This window comes from Panthera leo, chromosome D1 (genome assembly GCF_018350215.1).
Source record: "Panthera leo isolate Ple1 chromosome D1, P.leo_Ple1_pat1.1, whole genome shotgun sequence".
NCBI lineage: Eukaryota > Metazoa > Chordata > Mammalia > Carnivora > Felidae > Panthera > Panthera leo.
In genome coordinates, this window is record NC_056688.1 from 107,091,726 (window position 1) to 107,112,761 (window position 21,036).

The 21,036-nt window shown below is 54.6% G+C and overlaps 1 protein-coding gene across 1 annotated transcript; it reads left to right on the plus strand.

The window, feature by feature from the left end:
• Window positions 1-439: 439 nt before the first annotated feature.
• Window positions 440-16,460, plus strand: NAA40 (N-alpha-acetyltransferase 40, NatD catalytic subunit). Its single transcript, XM_042906274.1, has 8 exons — window positions 440-675; window positions 7,998-8,093; window positions 9,057-9,109; window positions 12,422-12,517; window positions 12,591-12,749; window positions 12,922-13,005; window positions 13,473-13,550; window positions 13,824-16,460. Exons 1-8 carry the CDS (start codon window positions 670-672, stop codon window positions 13,963-13,965), a joined length of 714 nt encoding a protein of 237 aa, XP_042762208.1. The 5' UTR covers window positions 440-669; the 3' UTR covers window positions 13,966-16,460.
• The last annotated feature ends 4,576 nt before the right edge of the window (window positions 16,461-21,036 follow it).

A 21,036-nucleotide genomic window follows, 5' to 3' on the forward strand; every position in this document is an offset into this window, starting at 1 on the left:
GCACCGCGTAGGTGGCGGTGAATGCTTATTGAGAGAGCGAATGAATGAGGAACGAACAGTTAGACGGATGAATGAAGAACGGGACTCCGGTTAGAAAAGGAACTTCAAGAGTTCAAGATCTAAAAGGCGGGAACGTTTCCAAAGAGTTTTCCTGTGCCCGAAGGTTGCAGGAGGAGCTGGTGTTTCCGAGGTCATGACGCGTTTGCTCCTCTGCGAAGGTGCCCCGGGCCGGGCCGGGCCGGAGCGGCCGCGGGGAGGCCGAGCGCTGGGGCAGCGCTGCCACCCACCCTGCGGCCTGGCAGCGCTCTGCTCAAGGCCAGGCGCGGCCGTTGCCATAGCTACAGACACAGCCTGGAGAAGGGGGGGGGCGGGGCCGGGCTTACGTCATTCCTAGCGCGACGCTGCTCCGCGCCTCCCGCCTCTTTCGGGAGCGAGACCCTCCACCCGCCTCCCAGGCTCTCCACCTGCGCGCTTCCCCAGCTCGCGCCCTCCCCCTCTCTGCGCCGGCGCGGTGCCCGCCAGGGCGCGCAGGGGAGCCCGCGAGGCGCATGCGCGGTGCGGGGCCCGCCGCCGCTCTGGTGTCGTCGCCGCCGCCGTCGCTGCCGTTGCCGCCTCCCTGCCGGCAAGTGTGGGAAGGAGGAGCTGAGGGCCGCCGCCGCCGTTGCCGCCATGGGGGTGAGTGAGGCAGGGAGAAGAGACGCGAGGGCCGGGAGCGCTCCCCGCTCCCCTCGCCCCCTGCGCCCCCATTGTTCCTTGAACCCCCCCTCACGTGACCCCGACACCCTCCGGCCTCACGTGACCCCCCAACCCCCACATGACCCGGCTCCCCCATTCTAAGTGTCCCCCAACTCGGCGCAGCCCGGGGATCCCTTGGGGAGCCCCCTTCTCCGGGCTCCACCCCCTTGGGTGTCCCCCCCCCCCCCTCCCGCTCCCCGCCCCCCGCCCCCCGCCCCTCGCGTCGCGCCCGCCCCGCCTTCTCGGCTGACCTGTTATCTTCCTGGCCTCTCCCTGACCTCTGCGCGGTCCCTGAGGTACCCCCAGCCCCCAGGCGTCACCCATCACCTGGCTGTCACCGGCTTCGCGGCTCCCCACATCCCAGGCCGACCCTGGCGCGGAGGGAACTGAGGCCCGGAGAAGAGGCACCCAGCCAAGGTCACACAGGCAGGGAGCAGGGGCCAGACCCAGACTCGGGCCTCCCCCGCCCTCCGCCCCTGGCCGCGCTTCCTGCTACCCGGATTCTCGGGGAAGCCGGTGCCCCTCCACTCTTTCCAAACCTCTCCACCGGCCTCCTCCTGCTCCTAAAACGTCCCCTTCCCTTCCAACAGAGGCCTGTTCTCGAGGCCTCCTGGAGGCAACGGAGTGGTTCTAGTTATTTCTTGGCTTGTTAGTAGGCCAAGTACAGGTGGCTTTGCACGGGCCGGCTGTGCGGGTGAGCAGGGCACCGATGGCGGGGCCGCTGATGGCTCCAGCCGCAGATGGGTAGTGACCACCCGTTCTAACTGAGGCAGCCTGGAGGTGCGCCCTTCCCTGGCAGAGAGGGTTGGGCAGAAGTTACTCAGATATTGCTGTGAGTTCACCTTCCTAAGTTCCACTTAGAGCAGCATCAGTCATTCCCCTGTAGCTGGCCCTGCCTGGTATCACGTATACTAGTTTTTCCGTGGAATTTTCCCCACCTGTAGCAAGCCCGGCCTTTGAGCCAGATGTCCCTCCGTTCTGTCGTCACTGGCCAGCAACACGATACTGTGCCAGTGACGTGGCCTTCCTGGATTTGAATTTTCTCATCTATGTAATGAGGATGATGATACCATCCCCCCCCCCATGAGAGGATTAAATGAGATAGTGGATGTCCATAGCCACACGGGTGCCTCTCAATTCGTGGCTGTTATTTTTGCTTGTATTCTCACCTTTTACTTTAGTTGTCTAAAATAGATCTGTGCTATTTTTAATCCATTGGGTTTGTCCCTCCTGTTGTTAACCTAGATTTTTCTCGTTTAAGTAGTTATTGACCGAACATATCAACTTGTTAGACAAAAATAGTTGTCTAACCCCTGTCGAAGCACTTTATGTAATCCATGTCAAAAAAAAACACATTCATCTTGTTTCGGCAAGGAATTTTGGGTACTGCGTACTTCCTATGTAGAAAATCAAGCCTAGAAACCTTAGGCATATTTAACCTAGATTTTGCTGAAAGGTCCCAGACCCCAGCTCTTGTTGAAATGAGGTAAAATCGGGGCGCCTGGGTGGCTCAGTCAGTTAAGTGCCCGACTTCGGCTCAGGTCGTGATCTCACGGTTTGTGGGTTCGAGCCCCGCGTGGGGCTCCGCACTGACATTGTAGAGCTTGCTTAGGATTCTCTTTCCCTCTCTCTCTGCCCCCACCCCTCCGCCCCCACTCATGCTTTCTCTCTCTCAAAAGTAAATTAAAAGATGGGGCGCCTGGGTGGCTCAGTCGGTTAAGTGTCCGACTTCGGCTCAGGTCACGATCTCGCGGTCCGCGGGTTCGAGCCCTGCGTTGGGCTCTGGGCTGACGGCTCAGAGCCTGGAGCTTGCTTCCGATTCTGTGTCTCCCTCTCTCTCTGCCCCTCCCCCGTTCATGCTGTGTCTCTCTCTGTCTGAAAAATAAATAAACGTTAAAAAAAAAAGTAAAAGAAAAGAAAGAAATGAGGTAAAATCTGTGCCCCTGGTATCCAGTCTGTACGTGTCTACTCAGCATCAGCCACGACAGACTGAGCAGAAAACAAAAGGCATAACATGCCATTCTGGCCAACACTTCCTTACTGGTTGAGTTGAAAGCAGGACTCAGAGATACTGCGACCCTTGCTTCCTTTAGGGCCTCCCCACATTATTACTCTTACTTCACAGATGTGTTTCTCAGAACAGCCCCTACCTAGTCTCTTCTGGCCTAAAGCTCACTGCAGAAGAGAAACTTGAATCTTCCGCCCTGAAACAGAGCTGGAACCCTCTCTCTCATTATCCTCGTTCCTCATGGGTGGGGACTGTGGACTCCCCACGTCAGTGTCAGGAAGGCCAGTGTTTGTGGCGATCACCCTCTGTTGGAGGGCCCTGCTGCGTTTGACAGCCTGACCTCAGGCTAAGAGTGGCGTCAGACCGAGCGCCCTTCTCTGCTTCAAAGGTCTTTTCACCCTCGACGCCACAAATGCGTGGTCTTTTAGGAATTAGAATTTAGAGCTCTGGCTCCCTTTGCCAAAAAAACAGGTTTTTTCTAGACACTGGATACTTTGAGGGGTGAAGGTATTGGCACCGGGAAGCTAAGAGGTGCTAAATCTCTTTTCTGAAATGTGCCTCCTGCCCCCATCCGTGTGCTTTTTGTTTTTTAATTTCTCTGTGTGACTCCTGGCAGTCCTAGAACTGCCTGTGGAGACAGTGCTTTGATAGGAATAGCAGGGGAGGGGGGCTCTTGGCGGGGGGTGCTCCCGGGGGGGGGGGGGGGGGGGGCTCAGTCAGTTAAGCATCTAACTTTGGCTCAGGTCATGGTCTCAAGGTTCATGAGTTCGAGCCCAACTTCGGAATTCTCTCTCTGCCCTTCATTCACTCACACTCTCTCTCGCTCTCTCTCTCAAAAAAAAAAAAAAAAAAAAATATAGCAAGGGGAGGAGTTTCACAGCTTCGTGTGAAAACACTTATGTAATATGTAATACTTGATAACAAGTGCTGTATAAATGTAGTTCATGTTGTGGAAGAAGCTCCCACTTTAGGGTTCAGACCTGGATTTGAATCTTGGATGATTCATTCAGCAGGTATGGACTTAGTACCTACTGTTTGCTGAGCACTGGGTATACATTGACTAATTTTACCAATGTGACCTCTACCTCTGCCTCTACCTCATGGAGTGCACAGTCTGGTGTGAGTGGGGGGAGGGGGTGGTAGGGAGACCTCTTTGAGAAGTCTTTTCACTGTCTCTGTGACCCTGAAAATGATCTCACCCCTCTGTGCCTCAGTTTTCTCATCACAGAAGTGGGCACACTTCTTTATAACTTGGTGAGTTATAAAGACCAAAATAAATCATCTTTATTTTTTTCTAATGTTCTGTTTACTTATTTATTTATTAAAATAATTTTTTTTTTTAACGTTTGTTTATTATTGAGAGACAGAGCATGAGCATGGGAGGGACAGAGAGAGAGGAGGAGACACAGAATCCGAAGCAGGTCCCAGGCTCTGAGCTGTCAGCACAGAGCCCGACGCGGGGCTCGAACTCCCAAACCGCGAGATCATGACCTGAGCCAAAGTCCGACACTTAACCGACCGAGCCACATAGGCATCCCTGTTCTGTTTATTTTTGAGAGAGAGAGAGGGAGAGGGAGCGTGCGAGCAGAGGAGGGCAGAGAGAGAGAAGACTGAGGATCTCAAGCAGGCTTTGTGCCGACAGCAGAGAGCTCAGTGTGGGGCTCAAACACACAAGCGGTGAGTGAGATCATGACCTGAGCTGAAGTCGGATGCTTAACCGACTCAGCCACCCACCCGCCCCGCTAAATCATCTTAAAGCGTCAGCAGAGTGTGGCACTAGCGGATCCTTGTAAACAGAAGTCCTTATCTTTGGCATCTAGTACGTTGTATCATTTTGTCCTAGCAGCAGTCCTGTGAGCTGTAGGCACTGTTAGCCCCATTTTACTGATGAGGAAGTCGAGATTCAGAGAAACTAAGTAACTGGCCCAAAGTCACACAGCTACTCAGAGGAAGAGCTGAGTATCAAATCCAAGTCTCTTGACTCAAAATCCCACACTCTTTTTATTATATAAAGCTCCCCTGGGAAAGACACTTAACCACAATGAGCTTTACTGTTCACTGTGCCGATTTCCCATTTTAATTAGGAGAATTTTCCGGTGTCCCTGCAGGATAGCCTTACCTCCACAAGGCAGGGCAAAGCTAATTGGAACAGTAGGAGACCACTTTTCCTAGTGTGTGCTAGGTTTGAGGGAGAGCCCCTGCCTGTCCCGGCTGCAGCAGCCTGCCACATGCCCCGTGTGCAGGGACTGAAGCTCTTAAGGGTCTCTTTCATTATCTGCTGTCTCGGGCCACGGCAGCCCCAAGCCTCACTCTGAGGGTTGCCTGGCTTGCCTGTTCCCTTGCATGAATGAGCCCATAAATCTCCCGGAGGCCTGGGGTTGGCCCTCCTGCTGCTTGTGCTTAGGAATTACTTCCTTCATGTGCTTAGAAATGAGATGCTGTGGCGGAACCCACGTTTCAGTGCTTTCTGGGTCCCAGGAGTCACCTGCACCTTTGATCTCTGGGCTCTGTATTGTGTTAAGGGAGAACCAGCATGCAGAGTGGAGGAGGGGAGCTCGTCTCAGCTGTAATGGCGTGCTGACTTCTGACCTGTCCTTCCAGCTCTTCTGTGAGGCCAGCATTCGAGTCCCCACTTTTCTGGGGATGGGCTTGCTTTCATAGGGCATGCAAGGGCGGCGGGAGGAGCACTGGCCTGGCCTGGCCGATGCCAAAGCGCATGTTCTTTTCTTGGAGACCTGCTGTCTCCGGTTTGCCTGTTCCTCACCCCTACCTCAGTGTAGAGGTAGGGCCTGGGGCAGCACCGTGTGGGCACGGTGGCAGTGGCAGCGTGGCAGCCATTTCCAAGCCAGAAGGGATGAGAAATGAATTGCTGAGTGGCCACCTTAAGGGCACCTGAGGTCTCGCCTCTGTCTTGGCAGGACGGAGACGGTCTTTTGACATTGATGTTGGCCTTCCCGTTGGGAGACAGCCTGGCTGGTGGAACAAACCCTGGATCTGGGGCTCAAACCCTGGGGTTGAATCCTCTGCCATTCGCTCTTGGGGGAGCCCTACATGAGTCACACCATCCCTTTGAGCCTCAGTTTCCTCACGTGTGAATGGACAGGATGGTTTTTGCCCTGAGGAGCGAAGCAGTTATTTGTGAAGTACTTTGCGAGCTGAGTGTATCCCTCAATGTTGTTTTGAAATTCAAATTCCCAGAGGAAAAGGTGGATGCTCTAAAACCTGCGTGTAGTAGAGAGGGGCTGGTCCTGTCCCCAGTCAGTCCTAGCATTATGAGGACAGTGTGCTTGCTTCTGTTTGTTCCTTTATTTATTTTTTTATTTTTAACTTAAAAAAAAAGTTTATTTGTTTTGAGAGAGAGAGAGAGAGAGAGACAGCGCAAGTCGGGGAGGGGCAGAGAGAGAATCCCGAGCAGGCTCTGAGCTGTCAGCGCCGAGTGATGCGAGGCTCAGACCCACAAAGCTGAGAGATCATGACCTGAGCCGAAGTCAAGAGTCAGACACTTAACTGACTGAGCCACCCAGGCGCCCCTGTTTGTTCCTTCCTTTAGGGAGGTGGGAAATGGGGTCTAGCCTTGCTTCCAGCCCAGTACTCAGTGTGGGGATAGTAAATAGCTGACGTTGAGCGAGTTTACACCTAGAAGAGCAGTTCCTGTGAGTTCCTTGTATCCGAGCTCTTGCCTTCTGGTCCCTCGAAATAAGAGTTAAGCAGTGTTGGGGAGCCTGATGGCTCAGTCCGTTTAGCCTCCGACTTCGGCTCAGGTCATGATCTCGCAGTTTGTGGGTTTGAGCCCCACGTCGGGCTCTGTGCTGACAGGTCAGAGCCTGGAGCCTGCTTTGGATTCTGTGTCTCCCTCTCTTTCTGCCCCTCCCCGGCTTGTGCTCTGTCTCTGTCTCTCAAAAATAAATAAATGCTAAAAAAAAAAAAAAAGAGAGAGAGAGAGAGAGAGTTAAGCAGTGTCATTCCTTAGAGAGCCGAGGGTAGAATTTATCCTGAAACTTGTCCAGCAGCTGGTTTTTTCAACTCACCCTTTGCTGGGCCCGGTCGGTGTCAGGGCTAAGGTGCAGCTGGAGGTAGTAAAACCTGTCTCTGGGGAGCTCCGGGCACTGAGAGGTGGGGTCCGAAGAGGCAGTGCGTTGGTGCAAAAGCAGAGCCGTCCTGCCCGAGCCTTTGGGTGCCTTCTGGTGCCTTCAGGAGTTGGGCCGGGCGGGTGGGCAGCTCGGGACGCCTGCGCTGCTCTGGGCTTCCCGGGGAGTGAGAGCAAGGGGCCTCGTTCACTGAGAACAGGCCAGACTCATCCTCACCGGCTTACACCTCCAAGGACGCCTTCTGAGCCTCATTGGTCGGATGAGGAAAGGAAAGGCAGAGGAGGGCTGGGTCTTTTCCGAATAGCACTCCGAAGAGGCCTTGGATAAGGCCCGTCAGACTCCAGATGGGCTCTTTTTCCCGTGTCATTAGCTTTTTACAAGAGGGTGAGAGGGTCCGTTGAGGCCTGAGAGAGCCCCGCGTGACCCTTAAGATAGGATTTGCTCTGCACGCAGTTACGAGTGGTTTGCCACTCGCGCCTCTGTGCAAGGACGCTCTCTCTTTGCTCCTCCCCTGCTGCCTGGGTGCCCTGCGGCGTGGCCTTGCTGACGTGTGTCAGTGTGGCCTCTGTCCCCAAGTGAGCCCTTCGCTCTGCCCTTGTCGACACTAGGTGCGCAGTGTGCGCGGCGCTTCTGGGGAACAGAGCGCCCTGGCCCCAGGTTAAGAAAGGGGACCTGGCTCCCAAAGGGGCTCCCCCAGACCGAATCTTTGCCTTCTGGAGCTGGAAGACACTGAAAAGGCTTTGAATAAACTTCTCCTTAGGAACAGCTTTCAGCGGCTACCTCGGAGGCCTCCCTGAAGCCTGCCTTGACTGTGTCTAAAATTAGTGGTTGCCTCCTTAGGAGGGAAAGGATGAGTGCATATTTATTAGGCACCTGCTGGGGCCCAGGCTCCGCCGCAGCCATTGTCCTGTGCTCTCACTGGGTCCTCACAGCCACCCGCCAGTCCCGAGGGTCAGCAGTCTTTCTGACAGGGAAGCCGAGAAGTCTAGTGACGCTCCCGAGCGCTCGTGACTAGAAAACGCTTGGGTCTTTCCCACCCCGCCAAGTGTGCAGCAGGCGAGACTGGAAACTCCTGCCGCTGAGGCCAGGCCTCGGCTCCTCGGAGGCAGAGTCAAGCTTTGGTTGGCCACAGCCCTTCCAGCCAACTTTGCTTTTCCCTGTTGCAGAGGAAGTCAAGCAAAGCAAAGGAGAAGAAGCAGAAGCGGTTGGAGGAACGAGCAGCTATGGATGCCGTCTGTGCCAAAGTGGACGCCGCCAACAGGGTGACTCCCCTCCTTCCCAAGTCCCTTTCTCCTAGAACTTCAACTTGGTTTTTAATTTGACTTCTTTTGGCGCCACCCTGTGGCAGAATTTTGTTACTCCAGCCCACGCCTCCGCGGCCTCCTTGCTGCGGAGGCAAATGATTCAAATGAGCCAAGGCGCAGCCCGCAGGGCCCGAGATTGGCGAGGGCGTGCGGGCAAATGTGGACTCAAATGGGAGTGGCTGCTTCTCTCTGTGGGTCTCCTTCCGTACCAGTGGAAGAAGGGTCCGGAGACGTTTTTGTTAGGATTTTGCATTTTGGTGAGGAAACCCCCCTGGTGAAATGTGGTACGGTTTTCTCGTTCGTTCCTTCAAACATTAGTTGACCGACCGTGAGGTGCCAAAGGCTGTGCCGGCACCAGGGGCCGGAGGCAAGGAAGGAGTAGCTGTGGAGCTAACCCTAACCCTCACCCCAGTGGCCCTAGGAGCAGGCTTGGCTTTCAAACAGCCGAAGACATTGCGGTCATCCTTCCTGCCCCCATTTCGTATCCCATTTTTGCCCTCATTTTAGCCCACCCACTAAACAGTCCACGTATATAAGGAGGTGGTTCAGGGACATGGTTGTTCCAGTTTGGGTTTTGACCAGGTGAGGCTGGTTGGGGGCTTCTTCGAAGTATGCAGGTGGATCGGGGGGGGGGGGGGGCTCTCTTTTGGCTCAGGTGACCTAGAGGCCAGTATTAGTGTTAGGCGAGTAGAGTCTTCTTACCTTGTGACATGAGGCTGACTTCAGTCTCGGGCCTTCTTACTAGAACCCTCCCTACCTGTGATTCCAGAGCTGAGGCAGGTGAAGGGTCTGTATGAGGGCTGCTCCTGGGCCGGAGCTAAGCCTCCCAGTGTGGGGCTGCACACCGTCACACCTCGGGGCAGAGCCCGCGACTGGGCCACGCCTGTGTTCGTGCTACACCTCTTTTCTTTCCCTCCGCAGCTTGGAGACCCTTTAGAGGCTTTCCCAGTGTTCAAGAAATATGATCGAAATGGGTAAGTGTTTCACTCTCCAGCTGTTGTCTCCTTGACGGTCTGAAGGGATTCACCTTCCCAGAGTATGTTTCCTCAGACCCGAATTTGCTCATTTGTTATGAAAAAGAAGAAGCTATGGCTCATGTCTTGTGGGGATAGAATCCCCCGGTCAGGGTGACAGAGGAGTCCCTAATGAACAAAGATTGCATAATCTTAGACTGAGGTTTCTTTAGGATTTGAAATCGTCTCTGGGTGAAGAATCATAGAGCTGAAGAATCGTAGAACTGAAACAAACTTGAAAAATCTAGGCTGACTTCCTCCTTTTATGCAGGGGGAAACCGAGGCTCAGAGAAGCTGGATAAGATTTCTCAGCTACAGAGTTTCTCTGTGGCAGCTGAGGGGGCTTTTCATTCCCAATCTAAAGCTCTTTCCTGGAGTGTATGGTGTAATTGTTAAAAGCCACTTACTAGGGGCGCCTGGGTGGCTCAGTTGGTTAAGCGTGACTCTTGATTTTGGCTCAGGTCACAATCTCACGGTTCATGATATTGAGCCCCTCATTGGGCTCCGCACTGATAGCGGGGAGCTTCTTTGGCATTCTCTTTGTCCCTGTCTGTCTGCCCCTCCCTCGCTGGTGCATGCTCTCAAAAAGTTAAAAAAATTTTTCGGGGCGCACCTGGGTGGTTCAGTGGGTTAAGCGTTCAACTTCAGCTCAGGTCATGATCTCACGGTTCATGAATTTGAACCCTGTGTTGGGCTCTGTGCCGACAGGTCAGAGCCTGGAGCCTGCTTCACATTCTGTGTCTCCCTCTCTCTCTGCCCCTTTCCTGCTCACACTTGGTCTGTCTCTCTCTCTCAAAAATAAATAAAAATTTAAAAACTCTTTTAATTTTTTAATTGTGTGTGTGTGTGTGTATGTATATATATATATATAATATATATATATATATATATACATACACACATACATACATACACTGACTCTGGGCTCCTTTGGTGCCTGTATATATATGTATATGTATATGTATATGTATATGTATATGTATATGTATATGTATGTGTATTTGTTTTTGAGAGAGAGCAAGGAGAGGAAGGGCTGAGAGAGAGGAGACACAGAATCCGAAGCAGGCTTCAGGCTCTGACCTGTCCACACAGAGCCCGACGCGGGAAAAAAAAAAAGTTTTTTTTTAAAGCCACTGACTGGCTCTGTGACCCTGAATAAGTGACTTAACCTCTCTGTGCCATTTTCTGATCAGAAATGGGTCTAATAATAGTACCTTCCTCATGGATTCGTCACAAGTATTAGATGTAAAGTGCCAGTGCCTAGAGCTTACCAAAAGCTAGGTCAGTGTTGACTGTTCTTACTACTGTTATTGTTGCTAATCCAATTTATTGCTGTGGGATCTGGATTAAAGCCCCCTTCCCCTTTCTGTCCTTTTGGTTGATAAAACAGGAAGCATAATCTGTCTTACCAGAGATGCTGTTGGCTTGGGGAAAAACAGGGGTTATGATTTTAGAGAATCCTAGCAATGGGTTTGAATCAAAACCGTAACTCTTAAGAACTATATTCAGACAAACCACACAACTTAAGCCTCGTTTTTTTTTTTTTTAATCTGTTAAATGGAGTGATAATGCCAAACTTGCAAGGTTTTTTTGTTTGTTTTTTGTTTTAGTTTATTTATTATTTGTTTTGAGAGAGAGAATGAGAGCATGAGCGCACGAGCAGGGGAGGGACAGAGAGGGAGGGAGACGGAGAATCCTAAACAGGCTCCACGCTGTCAGCGCAGCGCCGGGCTGGGGGCTCGAAGTGATGAACCGTGAGATCATGACCTGAGCCGAGATCAAGAGTCAGATGCTTAACCGACCAAACCACCCAGGCGCCCCTTGCAAGGTTGTTTTAAGGAGGCGAGAGAATTATATCCAGTTCTGTAAGTAGCAGCTGGTATGAGTATTTTAGTCAACAAGAAAGACAAATGCACGTATGAAAATTATGAAGCAAACGCCTTGGTAGGTGACACTATATCTGCTTTTCATAGTTATGTCTGAATTTGATAGTGTCACATTCGTTTGTTCTTCCTGCCTGTGATCAGATGCGCTACAGTTCCTCCAGTAGCCTTGTCATTCAATGTCCAGGAAGTCCTTTGACATAGTTTAGGGATACCTTACTGTGACATCTTCTAGTGTTCCATATTCAGCATTCCTGCTGACTTTCAGAAATACGGAACAGCTCTGAAGCAGGCACTGCCAGCTGACTCTGGGCTCCTTTGGTGCCTAGAATTTTTTGTGATCTGTGTGGCTGTGATCCTGCTTGAATGTACTTCAAGAATTCAGATTAATGGAGGATTCATATCTGCAGACTGGCCTTAGGAAAATCTACAGCTAAAACAGATGCAGTGCTGTGTTTGGGCATTTCTGACTACTACACGGTCAGTACTCAAGGAAAGGAAGACTCTTCAGGGCCAAAAAGTTCTGAATTTATAAGGCTGAGCACATGTGCAGGTCATATGGCGTGCCAGGCAGCAGAGGTGACAGTCGATTCCAACGGGGACGTCCTCTGAGGGGTCGTGTCAAAGGCCGCTGGAAGATACCGATATGGGAACTCTGCAAGGACTCAGCATCACTGACTTCAGTCTTGTCATAATCCGGCACTACCTAGAGACTGGGATTTCATACTCTGGCCAAAGAGTTTAACAAAAATTTGTTAAAGTTTTATTTAGAAGTACGTAGATTAAGACACCTTAACATCTACAGCATATTTGTTAGTTTAAGAAAACAGCATGGAGTTGGACCCCATTCCACCCCATTTGATGAACCAAGAGCATCTGCTGTGTCCTCAAAGGAAATGGCAGGCAGTACTCCTCAGAGGGGTTATGGGCCATGGACTTCTCAAAGGGTCTGAGGTGACCCAGCCACTTTCAAGGTCCCAAGGGAGCCCAGAGATTAAATGCCTAAGGGCAGGAACTAAAGGAGTCAAGACTCTAGTGTTTATGACAAAATACAGAGGAGCTGGATTTCAAGCTTTGCTTGAGAAAGCAAAGAGGTAGCAGAGAGGGGCAGAAGTTTACAAGGTGCTGAGTCTGATAAGGGCCTCACGTGGGGGCAGGAAATGGGACTGTGGTCAGGGTGGTGGGCCGGCGATGACAGTTGTTAATCTCGGCCCGCAAGCCTTCATCCTTCACGGGCATCTTCGGTAGTCACAGTCCGGAAGGCAGGGCACAGGCTTGGCTTTTCTCTGTAGATTAACAGACCAGGCCCGCTTCACTGGCAGGCTCTCAGGGCGGCAGGTAGCACTCGGGCCTGTAGCCGGCTCCACACGCCTCCGTTTCCACTTTGCAGGTTAAACGTCTCCATTGAGTGTAAGCGAGTGTCCGGACTGGAACCAGCCACCGTGGCCTGGGCCTTCGACCTGACCAAAACCAACATGCAGACCATGTAAGCACACCCCGACGGGTCTTGCTCCTCCCCTTCTGGGGTTTCCCGCCCTGACTGCCCCCACGTTTCCCAGGTATGAGCAAAGCGAGTGGGGCTGGAAGGACCGAGAGAAACGGGAGGAAATGACAGACGACCGAGCCTGGTACCTCATTGCTTGGGAAAGCAGTTCCGTCCCTGTTGCCTTTTCTCACTTCCGGTTTGACGTGGAATGCGGCGATGAAGTCCTGTACTGGTAGGAGCCCCAGCTTGGGGTGGGCGTGGGGAGGAGATGCTGACACTGCTCCAGGCGTCCAGCCGGGTGGCAGAGTCCACTGTCCCCGTCAGGGTCTGCAGGCTGCCAGGGCCCCAGGCTCCTCCGACGGGCCCTGCCTCCCCGTGCTCACGTCGCTGCTTTCTTCGTCCAGCTATGAAGTGCAGTTGGAAAGCAAGGTGCGGCGGAAAGGCCTGGGGAAGTTCCTCATACAGATCCTGCAGCTCATGGCCAATAGGTAAGGGCCACCCTGCGTGTCGCTCCGTTGCAAGGATCTGCCTCTGAGCCATCCGCAGTTCTTTGAGCCTCCGTGGAGGACAGGGCCCATAGGAACGTTTTGGAAGAAAGGCGTGTAGATAGAACCCTCTCAGTAAGAGTCCCTGCCCTGCTGGGACTCCAGATTTTGTACATGCGTTTCGATGCGGCGTTGCTTCGGAGAGCCTGTTGTGCCCCAGTCGTGGGGGTGCGGAGAGGAAGTGGAGAAGAAGCCGGTCAGGTGGGGGCCTGGCGGCCGTGCGGTCTCATCAGCCCCGTAACAGAGGGGAGCACTGAGCGCTGTGGGTGCCCAGCGCGGAGGTAGAGTCAGGGCGCAGAGCAGCGCTCCTCACGAGCAAATGGGAGACAGCAGGCAGAGGCATGAAAGAGGAGGCGTGATTTCGCGTCTGTTTCTCTTTCTGGAAGGTGTTCTCTCTGCTTTCTTCTCAGCACACAGATGAAGAAAGTTATGTTAACTGTATTTAAACACAATCATGGCGCCTACCAGTTCTTCCGAGAAGCACTGCAGTAAGGAGCTGGGCCCCGGTGTGGGACTCTCTGGGCAGTAGGAGGTGCCTGCCCCAGGGTCCTGGCCCTCGCCCTCGCGCTCATTCATCCTGAAGCTTGAGTCCAGCGGTCCATGGGAGTGGCCTGGGGATCAGTGAGATGTGTGGCAATGCCCTCTGGCTGCGCCCTCACTCCTAGGGGTCTCACAAGTGCGGCTGGTGGAAAAGTTCTCAGGCCGGGGAGGAAGGCAGTCAGCTGCCTGCAGTCCAACCTTTCTTCTTGCCTGCCTTGCAGATTTGAAATCGATGACTCTTCCCCCAGCATGTCTGGGTGCTGTGGAGAGGACTGCTCCTATGAGATCCTGAGCCGGAGGACCAAGTTTGGGGACAGCCAGCACTCCCACGCGGGCGGGCACTGTGGTGGCTGCTGCCACTGAGCTCCCAAGCTAGAATGCTCTCTCCAAGGCCTGTCTTCTCCCCGGGCTCACGCTGCCGGCCAAGTGCCCTCAGAGCTGTGGCCTCCTCAGCCCTGCGCGTGCCAGGCTGCAGCCTGAGAGCACAGAACCCTGGGGAGGAGTGGTCCAAGCTGCCCCTCCTCCTCTCTCCTGGAAGAGCAGAGTGCCCAGAAGGAGCAGAGAGGAGAGGGTGCTGAGGGAGGAGCTGGCGGAGGCCGGGCACGAAGCGTATCTTCTCATGGTGGCTGCCTTCTCGCCTGGCCCTTGTGCCCTTGAGCTTGAGGTTCCCACCTTCTCTGCAGATGGATTCCTGACAAGCCCCCTCCCTCCCCCCCTGCCACACACACACTTGGACAGATGAGGTGTTTATACCCACCTTTATAAAAGTCCTGGAGCCCCGGGTCAGGGTCTGGCTGGTCCTCAATGAAGAATGGATTCCGTATGAGATCGGGACGTAGAGATAGGCTTCAGAGAGACTCACGTTTCATAGATGAATGCTCTGGTGGAGACCGTGGGAAGGCCTTTTGTGCCACGACGCTGGGAAGCAAGGGGCTCTTTCTAGCTGTGCTTTTATGGGCTCACGGCGGCCGGGGAGGCATTCCAGGGGACCGGCCCATTGGAAGGAAGGCCCCATCCCTCTCTCTGAGGACCAGGAACAAGGTGTGGATGGGGGCGGGGTGGGGGGGCCAGAAGACAGTTGCGTCTCTGGGCTTTTGGACTTAGTGACTCGAGCTCTTCGTTCACAGAAACAAGCCGGAGGTCCTGCCGGTGCCTCTCCATCGCCCTTCACCACTTGTTCTCCCTCAGCTCACCCCCTCACCCCCTCACCCCTTCACCCTGTTCTTACTCTCACAGGGGAGAATAACGTTAGGGAGCCCCTCCCCTTCCCCCAGAAGGATCCCTCGTTCCTGGCGTGTTCAGTACTGTCTCCTCTCAGATCTTGGTGCTGATTGCTCTCTGAAGGTGGGGCCCCCCTCCCGCTTCAGAGAGCCCCCAGCCAGCAGCAGGCCCCTCTGCCTGCGCTCCCCAGCCTTGCCCCTTGCTGCCTCAGTGAGGCCCTGGCGCCACTGCCCTGGCTGGCGGCTTCGGCTGCAGCAGGAATGCCTCTCGGTGGCCCAAACCGCTGCTCCTCTCTGTCCAGTGTCCGCCTTTGGCAGCGGGCTGGAGCAGGGGGAGAAGGCCTTCCTCCTCTCCCGCGGGATAGAAAGGCTGGGGGTCGGAGCTTCTACTTGCCCTGATCTCCGGGCCTTGTTCCCCTCCCAGGGAAGGTAATGACCAAATTCTTATCCAGGAAAAAGCCCCGCCGCCTCCCCTTGGACATCCTTGAGCTCTGCTTTAGGGAGTGTCTTAAAGGTTCTAGCCTTTGTGAAGTTGCTCTTCGGAGGTCTGTTCTGACCTCAGCGTCTGCCCCTACCCCACCCTCTGCCCTGACTCAGGTGGTCTATGCTGGCGGGTCTCCCTGGAGCTGTTCTTGCCTCTCCCCTACTTTCCTGCTTGTGCAGGGGCCTGTCGCACGGCCTCCTTCACCCACCCGGCCCTCCTGAGTGCTCCGTGTTGCTCTTGACCCCGCCAGCAGCCGACGTGGCACTCCGTTGGAGAGGGCCTTGCAGCTTTACACTGGAACAAGCCCCCCTCTGCCCCCGCCTTCTGGCTTGGGGAGGGGGGGTGGATTTTACATGGGCGGGGGTGGGGGGGAGAAATTTGAATTGAATTGCTGGGAGGGCATTGGGCTCCCTCCAAGAATCATGGAATGACAGAAGCATGTTTAGGAATTTTTTTCCTCTGATCCTTATCTCTCGACACAGAATGGATAGATATTTATTGTCTTAGATCATGGATTTCTGATACCTCCCATTTAAGGGGATCAAAAGGAACCCCACTGTAAATCCTTCATGAGGTGAGTTCAGTGTATGTCGTCTCTTTCCATTCATCGGACACCTGTCACTGAGCCCACTGGCAGATGGGGTGCCTGGTGCCGCACCCTGGTCCTCCTGCCTCTGCCGGTCACTTCCTGCGAGGCTGCTGGGGGTGGGGGCGGGGGTCAGGGCTGGGGCGGGAGAGGCACTGCTTGAGGCCAGTAGGCCACTCTCTGTTGTTGGTGTTGAGCCCATTCAGTTCTCACTTCCCCGGGTCTTGGTTTTGAGAAACAGGGCAGGCCTTTTGTTCCCGGCTTTTTTGTGTGTGTGTTTGGGGCATGTTAAAATATTTTTTAAGACTTTTTTTTTTTTTTTTTTTTTTAGTTGTATCCACCCTATTTCAGATTCTTTTTGTTGATGTCAAAAATGTGTATATGACATGCCTATGGTTCTTTTTAACCCTTTCTGGTTTTGTTTTTTAGAGGAAACTGAAGATAAACTCCTTGATATATATTTTTTTTCTTTAGCAACTTGTTATCACTGGAATCAAAGGGAAAAGTGATCTCTTTTTGCATTGGTTGTATTTGTATGTCACAAATAAAAGACACTTTGTTCAGCTGCTGGGATGGTGTCCTAATGCTGGGGTGCCATGGGCAGCGTGGTCTCGGGGGACACCCCTGACCCTCACGGTGTCCCACTGTTGGCCTAAACCCTGGCAGGCATGTAGCGTGAGGCTGCACACCCCTTCCTGTGAAGGAGACCTCGGCCTGAGAAAACCTCAGGGTGTCTGGGGCAATAGCCAGGGGTGGGAACGGAGACCCAATCCGCCTGTTCGTGCCACTTCCCACTGGCCCCGGGTTAGAGGTAAGAGGTCTTTCAAGGGATGCCTGCTTTGTATCTGGGACCGAGTCCCGAGCCAGGCGCGTTGTGACATCTGACATCTTTGGCTAAATGTAAATTCTAGTGCCCCGGTGCCGTGAGTGGGAGTTGAACAGATTGTCTTTTTTTATTTTTTTTTTTAACGTTTATTTCGTTCTAGAGCATGCGAGAGCTCGTGCGCTAATGTGCGGGGGAGGGGCAGAGAGAGGGAGAGCGAGGATCCCAAGCAGGCTCTGCACTGTTAGCGCGGGGCCCTACTCGAGGTTCGAGCTCCGGAACTGTGAGATCGTGACCTGAGCCGAAATAAGAGTGAGATCGTGACCTGAGCCGCTCAGGCACCCTGAGCGTGTGTTTTCTCCCTTTTACTTTATCGGGTTATTCAGAATGTTCTTTGTCTCTTAAAAAGATGCTAAACCCCTCTTCCCTTCGCTGATAAAAGACAAAGGCACAAAGGAAGGGTAACTCCTGTCAGGCCTGACAGGACAGGAGAGTTGACAGGCGTGTGACAGATGGAGCTACTCAGTTTCTCTCCCAGGTGGGACTCAGTCCCTGGCCCGGGGTGAGCTGGGAAGAGAAGGAGGAAGTTGGCCGGGAGCTGGCGTTCAGAAGCACTTCCTGTGGACACTGGAGGGGCCAGCCTTGTGCTCCTGGTTGGGAATCCTATGTGCTGGAAGGTGGCAGGGGGCCAGGAGGGGCCCCAGGCCACATGGAGTCGCCTGTGCGCTGGCAGGGCAGTGACCTGGGGAAGGCAGGGCAGGCAGGTCATAGTGTTCGGTGACTGTCACTATGTTGTGGCCTCAGCCCTGTGGGCGGGGCACCCCTGGGGGATGGTTTGTGCCCTGGTTGTATCAGGGAGGCACAAAGAAAGGCGTCACGATCCTTGGGAAAAGGAGAGCGTTTCACTGGGCTAATAATTGTACCACAGATTTCTCCTGTGACAAAATTCTGCCCCCTAAGCTCTTTGTTCCTTGCAGGCTGTTTTAATTTCAGGCAGGAATTCCTTGGGATGACTGTCCCCTCACCACAGGGCAAATGGCCAGAGTTGGAAGGGTGTGAGGCTCTTCCTTGGTCACCGCTGACTGGGGTCTGTGCCCACCTCTTCTCCCACCTTCCTGAGCGGCCTGGGCCCCTCTTTGGTCCCCCAGCGGCTGCGTCATACAGCTGTCCCCACCCCTCCCTCCAGCTGTAACTGAAGCTTCTTCCCTCAAATGGCACTTGCTGAAGTGCTGCAGGTGAGCAGAAGAGCAGAGGCCTGCAGAGCTCTTCCGTTTCAGTTGGAGCCTGAGCTCGTTTGAAAAGGACTAGGTTTTGCCAGTGCAAGCAGCTTGGTCACCAGGTGATTTCTGCTGGCAGGCTTTGAAGGTGGTCAGTTCAACAACCTTGGTCTTCATGGTGCTGGGGACCAGGGCAGTGCTTTTCTGCATCCAGGCTGCAGGGCCCAGGTACACGGTCAGGCCTGGGCAGGAGTTGGTCTCAAGGCCGTGTCTTCCCTCTCAGGGCTTGGCCTAGAGAAGCAAGAGCTGGCCTGGCCTGTCGCCAACCTGTTGTAGGGGCAGTCTCTCCTGAGGGGTACCTCTGTCCCACGCAGGGGAGCTGTTGGGAAAAATGGGGACTGGAGTTGAGAAGGCCAAGATGGAGGACCGGCCACCCTGCGGGGACAGAGGTTTACCTACAAAGGAGGCCTGCAAGAGGGTGTTGGGACAGCAGAAGCGCTTGTCGCCTGCAGTGACAACTTGGCAGGTTTTAGCTCTTCTCCTGGGAGGAGGAGGTGGCCATAGCCATCTCATACCTGCCTCAGCTTTTCCTTGATGTCCTGTGCGATCTCCACTGGACTAGATGAGGAGGAGAGGGTGATGGGTTCAAGGAGAGGCGGTCTCCTTGAACCTGCGGCCCGCTCAGCCCCCTCTGACCTGGGCCCCCTGCCTCCTGTCGCCTGTCCAGGGATGGAGAGTGGCCTCCGCGAGCCCTCCCACCGCACACGCGTGCACTCACAGATTTACGTTTCCTGGAGGCTGCGCGTGCGTCAGTGGACAAGGTGACTGTGTAAGGTGAACGTTTGCCGTGGGCCAACAGAGGAAGCCCCTGCTGGGGCCGGGGTTCAGACCACACCGCACCGTGCTTAGTGTAGACCAATCCAAGGTTAGAGGGACGAGGCCCTGAAGGAGAGCAACCAGGCTGAGAAGAGCCTGGAGCTTCTGAAGGAGTGGGGCTGTTCATCTTGGAGAAAAGGTTGGGGCAGGGACACAGCCATGAGCCAAGGTGAGTCAGCAAAACTGGAGGTGGCTGTGGTGGCCCTGGGGGACTGGCTCCAGCTGCGTTGCATTGAGGGGCTGTTAGCTCCGGGGCCCTGTAATGGAAGACTGTAATGGAAGAAGGTCTGGCATCCCAGGCCCTGCACCTCTGTGTGGTCCTGCCCTCGTACAGGAGGACATTGTTGCAAGGAGTAGGGCTGCGGGGTGGCCTCATCCACCCCTCCTTCCCTTCCACCGGTTGTGACAAAGTAGCCGTGCTACTCATGCAGTGAGGATCTTCCTGAACTAGCAAGGTCCCAGCCGGCCAGGTCCGCACGCTGGGTGGTGAGGAACAGTATAGCCTTCATAGATGGGCACATCATGAGTGCCGCCACACCCGGAGTCCGGGATGATGCCTGGGGAGTGGACTGGGCAGGGGCGGGGGGAGGGCGGTGAGGAGGTGGCCTTCACTCCCAGGGCAGCCTGTGTCCTGAATGTTGGATACAGGGAGTGAGAAGGGATAAGAAAAGTGGCTGGAGGGCTGTGGGGGCCCAGGGATGGGCTTGTCCAGTGCAGGCCTGGCTGAAAGATGGGGTATCGAGAACAATGAGAAAGAACGGGGGACTCACTTGTCCTGGGCTACAGGATGGAGAAGAGGTCAGGGGTCTGGTGTCTGAGAGAGAAACTCAGGGTAAAGAGTTGAGGGTCCAGAAGGCAGAGGGGTCTGGATGCAGGGTCACAGCAGGATAGGGGTGAGGCTGGGAGCACCGGTGCAGCCAGAGTCATAGAGCAGCAGCACAGGCTTGGATGGTCACATACATGACCTGGGTCATTTTTCCCTCTTGGCCTTGGGGTTGACTGGGACCTCCATGAGCAGCATGGGATGCTCCTTTTGGTCCACGCTCACCATGATGCCCTGGGGAGGCGGACGGGGAGGGCTTGCGTGTGCTTGGGGGGTGGTCCAGCCTGGCGGCCCCACCCCTCGGCCCATCTCAGTGTACCCATCTATATCATGGGCCCAGGAGCAGTGGCACCCGGGCTTGCAGACCGGAGTGCTCAGTTCTGTTGGGGGTCTTGGTGGGCTGTCAGCTGTGGGGTGTGGGTGGACCCTGCCACACCAGCGTCCCTGGACTTCACCAAGCCTGAGCGGCTGTAGCACACAGCGCATGAGTGACGTGATCTTATCTTCGCACGTGGCCACTGGCTGTGGGCTGCAGGCCGGAAGGGGTTAACCACTGCTTGGCTCCTGGGAGGTGGCTGAAACTTTCCAACCAGCTGCCAGACCCCTGGGGTGCTGGGCAGGACAGCTGCATTCCACTGGGGAGAGCAGCACCCCCTTGTCGCTCTACCTCCCCACCCTCCCACCCCTGCCAAGCTGTGCAGGGGTGGGGGTGGGGGGGCTCTCGAACGTCTGGCGCCTGCTGACAGCTGTGCCCCAGGAAGAACAGATGCCCTTCTGGGACTCTGCCCACACGCGCCCTGGTGACTGCTCTGCCTGGACCAGGGCCAGCTCAGGTTTCCTAATCAGCCTTTTTCTTCTGGTGAGGCCGGCCCCTCCTGCCTCTTTCTCCTACTGGACTTTGTGTGAAAGCCCCCATTTTGCAGATGGGGAAGCAAAACCAGGGAGGCCAAGGTAGGGAAAGAGCCATTCTTTTTTTTTTTTAATTTTTTTTTTCATGTTTGTTTATTTTTGAGAGAGAGACAGAATGCGAGTGGGTTAGGGGCAGAGAGAGAGGGAGACACAGAATCCGAAGCAGGCTCCAGGTTCCGAGCTGTCAGCACAAAGCCTGATGCGGGACTCGAACTCACGGGCCGTGAGATCATGACCTGAGCCGAAGTTGGATGCTCAACCGACTGAGCCGCCCAGGCGCCCCAAGGGAAAGAGCCATTCTTTAACCCAGCGAGTCAGTTTTGGATTCTTGAACCCTCCTCCTCTGGACACTGGACCCTTCCCAAGACTGCTAGGGCCTCTGCTGCTCCCCCCACCCCAGGGACACAGTACATACAGGCCTGTAGAGAGAGTACAGCTGCCCTCAGTGAGAACCCTGGGGTGGGCTCCTTCCCCCTCTAGCCTTCCCCTCTGCCAG